The 5,820-nt window shown below is 47.9% G+C and overlaps 1 protein-coding gene across 1 annotated transcript in view; it reads left to right on the top strand.

Moving 5' to 3' along the window:
* Window positions 1–1,030, top strand: part of LOC112074315 (KN motif and ankyrin repeat domain-containing protein 1) — a 102,594-nt gene extending 101,564 nt beyond the window's left edge. Inside the window, 2 exon segments of the mRNA XM_070440471.1 lie at window positions 65–265; window positions 619–1,030. Of these exon segments, the coding sequence (XP_070296572.1) occupies window positions 65–265; window positions 619–798 (381 nt within the window). The 3' untranslated portion in view covers window positions 799–1,030.
* Window positions 1,031–5,820: the final 4,790 nt, after the last annotated feature.

Below are 5,820 nucleotides of genomic sequence, written 5' to 3'. Positions count from 1 at the left end.
CCAGACAGGGCTGATGCTAGCAGGATGGACATGATGCTAACCCTCTCCCCCCTCCCTCCCTCAGGCTGGCCAGACAGGGCTGATGCTAGCGGTCAGTCATGGCAGGATGGATATGGTTCGGGCGCTGCTGGCCCAGGGGGCAGAGGTCAATGTCCAGGATGATGAGGGTTCTACAGCCCTGATGTGTGCCAGCGAACATGGCCACGCTGAGATAGTCAAACTACTGCTGGCCCAGCCGGGCTGCGACGCCACTCTCAGCGACAGCGTGAGTACCTGTGTGCGTGCCTGTCTGTCTGTGTTGCTGGCCCAGCCGGGCTGCGACGCCTCTCTGTGGCATCGTGAGCCTTCTCTCTCTCTCTCTCTCTCTCTCTCTGTTCCTCTCTTTCTCTCTCTCTGTTCCTCTCTTTCTATCTTTTCCTTTCAGTTGAAGGCATTGTTGTACAACTGACTAGGTATCCCCCTTTCCTTTCTCTCTCTCTCTTGCGCTCTCTCTCTCCCTGACTTTTGTGATGTAATTATGCAGCCAGTTGATGTAATATTGTTAATCTCTCTCTCCTCTATTTCCTCTCTCTGTCCCTCTCTACCCTTTCTACTTCTCCCTCCTTCCCCTCTCTCTAGGATGAGAGCAATGCCCTGTCTATCGCTCTGGAAGCGGGTCACAAGGACATAGCAGTGTTGTTGTACGCCCACGTAAACTTCTCTAAGGCCCAGTCACCGGTCAGTACTCTCTACCCCTGTCCCCTGACCACTAACCCTTACCTCTCTTCCCTGACCTCTAAGCCTTGCCTCTGTTCCTGACCTCTGACCCTTATCTCTCTTCCCTGACTTCTCTTCCCTGACCTATAACCCTTACCTCTGTTTCTGACCTATAACCCTGACCTCTCTTCCCTGACCTCTAACCCTTAACTCTGTTCCCTGACCTCTAACCCTTAACTCTGTTCCCTGACCTCTAACCCTTACTTCTGTTCCCTGACCTCTAACCCTTACATCTGTTCCCTGACCTTTAACCCTTACTCTAGTACCCTGACCTCTAACCTCTTGACCTCTTTTCCCTACCTCGAACCCTAACCTCTTTCCCTGTACCTTTAACGTTCCCTGATTTACCTCTGTTTCCTGACCGTCTAACCCTTACCTCTTTCCCTGACCTTAACCCTTACCTCTGTTCCTGACTCTAAACCCTTACTCTGTTCCTGACCTCTACCCTTACCTCTGCTTCCCTGACCTTTAACCCGTACCTCTGTTCCCTGACTTTAACCTTACCTCCTGTCCCACCTCGTTCCCTGACCTTCTACCCTTACCTCTATCCGACCTTAACCCTACTCTGTTCCCTTGTACCAGATGCATGTTCCTGAAATCACTTCTTGACAAACATATTTTTTTTGAGCAGAGCAACTATTCTCCCGCTGTCTGTCTAATGTTAACTAATGTGTGTGTGTTGTGTTCGTTTGTGCGCGCATGTTGTGTGTGTGCGCATGGTTTGTGTTGTGTGTGTGTTGTGTGTATGTGTGTGTGATGTTGTCCTTGTGTGTGTGTCTTTGTGTGCATGTGTGTGTGTGTTTGTGTGTGTGTGTGTGTGTGCATGGTTGTTGTGTGTGTGTTGTGTGTGTGTACATGGTGTGTTGTGTGTGTGTGTGTGTGTGTGTGTGTGTGGTGCATGGTGTGTGTTCATGTGTGTGTGTGTTGTGTTTGTGGTGTGTGTTGTGTGTGATGATGTGTGTGTGTGTGTGCCATGTGTTGGTGTGTTGCGCATGGTGTGGTGTGTGTGTGTGTGCAGGTTGGTGTCAGGGTTTGTTGTTGTGTGTGTTGTTGTGGTGTGTGTGTGTGCGTGTGTGTGTGCATGTGTGTGTTGGCATGTGTGTGTTGTGATGGTGTGTGCATGTGTGTTGTGTTGGTTGTGTGTGTGCATGTGTGTGTTGTGTTGTGTGTGTTGCGCATGTGTGTGGTGTGCACTTTTGTGTGTGTTGTGTGTGGCGCATGGTGTGTGCATGTGTGTGTGGTGTTGTGTCATGTGTGGTGTGTTTGTGTGTTTGTGGTGTTGTGCTATTGTGTGGTGTGCATGTGTGTGTGTGTGTGGTGTGTGTTGTTGTTGTGTGTTGCATGTGTGTGGTGTTGTCTTGTGTGTTCTGTGGTGTGTGTGTGTTGTCATGGTGTGTCGCGTGTTGTTTTGGTGTGGCATGTTTTGTGTGTGTGTGTGTGTGTGTGTGTGTGTGATGGTGTGGTGTGCGTTTTGTGTTGTGTGTGTGCATGGTTGTGTGCATGGGTTGTGCATGGTGTGTGTGCATGTGTGTGTGTACCATGTGTGTGTCTCCAGGAACCCTCGTCTGAGCAGGAAGACGTCTCCCCAGTCCCACCAGGAGGGGCATGTTTGACTAGCGCCACCGCCCCATTGGTCAAGTCTCATGACACCAACCAACCAACCGCTGAGGATTTCAACCCAGGACAGACTTTGCCCTACCCCTGACAACCTGATTGACCATGTGGGATGTTTGACCCATGCAGTTCAACCAGAAAGGTTCCCGGGTTTATAGACCATGTGGTCCAACCAGAAAGGTTCCCTGGGTTTATAAACCATGTGGCCAACCAGAAAGGTTTCCCTGTTTATGACCATGTGTCCAACCAGAAAGGTTCCCTGGGTTTATAGACCATGTGTCCAACCAGAAAGGTTCCCTGGGTTTATAGACCATGTGGTCCAACCAGAAAGTTCCCTGGGTTTAAGACCATGTGGTCCAACCTAGGAAAGTCCAATCCTGGGTTTATTGACCATTGTCCAACCAGAAAGGTTCCCTGGTTTATTGACCATGTGGTCCAACCAGAAAGTTCCCTGGGTTTATTGACCATGGTCCAACCAGAAAGTTCCCGGGTTTATTGACCATGGGTCCAACAGAAAGGTTCCCTTGGTTTATGACCATGGGTCCCAACCAGAAAGGTTCCCTGGGTTTATTGACCATGGGGTCCAACCAGAAAGGTTCCCTGGGTTTGTTGACCATGTGGTCCAACCAGAAAGGTTCCCTGGGTTTATTGACCATGATGAAAGATGAAACATATTGATCAGCCTTGTAGTAAGATGAGCTGGTATTGATCAGTCTTGTAATAAAATGAAACGCCTTTGGTCAGTCTTGTAATGAGATGTTCTGGTATTGGTCAGTCTTGTAATGAGATGTTCTGGTATTGGTCAGTCTTGTAATGAGATGTTCTGGTATTGGTCAGTCTTCTACATGATCATCCCAAAGTGCCCTTGTTAAACTGAATGTATAGAGAAGTGGGTTATTTTTTGTAGCTACCTGAACGAAGACACCACCAGTATTCGGTCTGCTCTGAGTGGATAGAGAGGAGGAGGAGAGCGAGAAGGAGAGGAGAAAGAGAAGGAGGAGGAGGGGGAGAGGAGAGAGAGAGGAGGGAGAGAAGGAGGGAGAGGAGAAAGAGAAGGAGGGAGAGGAGAGAGAGGAGGAGGAGGTGGGAGCGAAGGAGGAGGAGGGAGAGGAGAAAGAGAAGGAGGGAAAGAAGGAGTGGGAGAGGAGAGAGGGAGGAGGAGGGAGAGTGTGGGAGAGGAGAGAGAGAGAAGGAGGAGGTGGGAGCGAAGGAGGAGGAGATAGTGAGGAGGAGGGAGAGAAGGAGAAGAGATGTCATACTTCTTGAGGAGCTGGACTTCATAAGAACCCAGAAACACATATACTGTATTCTAGAAATGGGCTGCAATAGACACGCGTCCTGTCCAGGCAGTGAACGTGTACATCAAGAGCTGCCTCACAAGAGAGAGATAGGTTCCTGGCTCACATACTTACATATCCAGACTATAGACCTTTTCAACAGTCAAAACAATAACACGTTCTGTACGCGCAACCAAGAGGTTCCCCAGTAAACATCCGCTGCTGCAGTGCCCCATAATTGCTAACTAGCTAGGTAGTTGGCTAGCTAGCACAAAATGACAAGTTCGCATTTCTTCATCCACCAAAAAGCTGAACAAACAACTTATTGACTTGCTACCAGATCCACTAAACACAATCATGAGACAACGTTTATTTCTCATTTATTATCTGTTTGCTCTGGTGGTGTTGCATTAGGCTAGCACAGTAAATAACCACATAGCTAGCATGATGTGAGGGTTGAGAAAGATCAGGTGACCTTGTTAGCCAGCCAGAGAGCAGAGTTTAGCATGATGTGAAGGTGAGAAGATAGGTTAGCCAGGCAGAGCTGCGTGATGTGAGGGTTGAGAAAGATAGGTGATGTTGTTGCCAGCAGAGTTTAAGCAGATGTTGAGGTAGAGAAAGATCGGTGAACTTGTTAGCCAGCCAGAAGTAGCGTAATTTGAGGGTAGAGAAAATCAGGTGCACCTTGTTAGCCAGCCGAGAGCTAAGGATGTGAGGGTAGAGAAGTCAGGTACCTTGTTAGCCAGCAGAGTCGTAAATTTGAGAGGAGCAGGTACTTGAAGCCGAGTAGTAATGTAGGGTAGGAGAAAGATCAGTGGACCTTGTTAGTCAGCCAGAGCTAGGCATGATGTGATAGAGAAGTCAGGACGTAGTCAGCGACTAGCGTGATTGAAAGTAAGAAGACAGTACTGTCCACAGAGCTAGGTGATGTGAGGGTAGAGAAAGATAGCTGACCTTGTTAGCCATGCAGAGCTGCGTGATGTGGAGGGGTAAGAGAAAGATCGGTGACCTTGTTAGCCAGCCAGAGCTAGCGTGATGTGAGGGTAGAGAAGATCAGGTGACTTGTTAGCCAGCCAGAGTACATGATGTGGAGGGTAGAGAAGATAAGGTGAACCTTGTTAAGCCAGCAGAAGCTGGCGTGATGTGAGGGTAGAGAAAGATCAGGTGACTTGTTAGCCAGCCAGAGCTTGCGTGATGTGAGGGTAGAGAAAGATAGCTGACTTGTTAGCCAGCCCAGAGAGCGTGATGTGAAGGGTAGGAAGTTATCAGGACCTTGTTAGCAGGAGAGCTAGCGTGAATGTGAGGGTTAGAGAGAAGATCAGGTGACCTTGTTAGCCGCCAGAGCTTGCGTGATGTAGAGAGTAGAGAAGTCAGTGACCTTGTTAGCAGCAAGTAGCAGTGATGGTAGGGTAGAGAAAGATCAGTGACTTGTTAGCCAGCCAGAGCTAGCGTGAATGTGAAGGGTAGAGAAGGATAGGGTGACTTGTTTAGCAGCAGAGCTAGCGTGATGGTGAGGGGTAGAGAAAGATCGAGTGAACCTTTTCAGCCAGAGAGCTAGCCGTTGATGTGGAGGGTAGAGAGATCAGTGACCTTGTTACGCCAGCCAGGCTGCGTGATGTGAGGGTAGGAAAGATCAGGTGACTTGTTGCCAGCCAGAGCTTGCGTATGTGAAGGGTAGAGAAAGATCAGTGACCTTTGTTAGCCAGCTAGATATTTCTTCACAACAGCAACAATAACTAAGTTAAATGTAGCTAGTATCTGAGTTTCAATGTTTGAACGGATCATGTTTACACAAAGTTGCTAGGGCAGTAATTACCCCTATACCTCTCTTCTCCCTTCACTAATTGTCACTCAATCTTCTTCGACTCTTCTCAAAAACATCTATATTTTACCTGTCTATTGCCACTAAGTTTTCAATAACAAACATATGGGTAGTTTAATGAACGCTAGTTTGTGCTATTATACATTATTAACTCCCGTTTAGTGAGAACATGCTAGTCGGTGTTTGGTTACATTAGCAAACTAGACCTTCAAAATGCTAGTGTGCTGACACTTGTGGGATAATGTTGAACTGCAATATTAATTTACACAGGATGAATGCATACAATGAAAGCAAAACATTTCATAATTCATGTTTCAAGCAACATATTTGGCCAATGTTTTTTTAAGAAAT

Source organism: Salvelinus sp. IW2-2015, unplaced genomic scaffold (genome assembly GCF_002910315.2).
Source record: "Salvelinus sp. IW2-2015 unplaced genomic scaffold, ASM291031v2 Un_scaffold2578, whole genome shotgun sequence".
Taxonomy (NCBI): domain Eukaryota; kingdom Metazoa; phylum Chordata; class Actinopteri; order Salmoniformes; family Salmonidae; genus Salvelinus; species Salvelinus sp. IW2-2015.
Note: the sequence above shows the minus strand (reverse complement) of the source record. Positions and strands in the feature narration are given on the sequence as shown.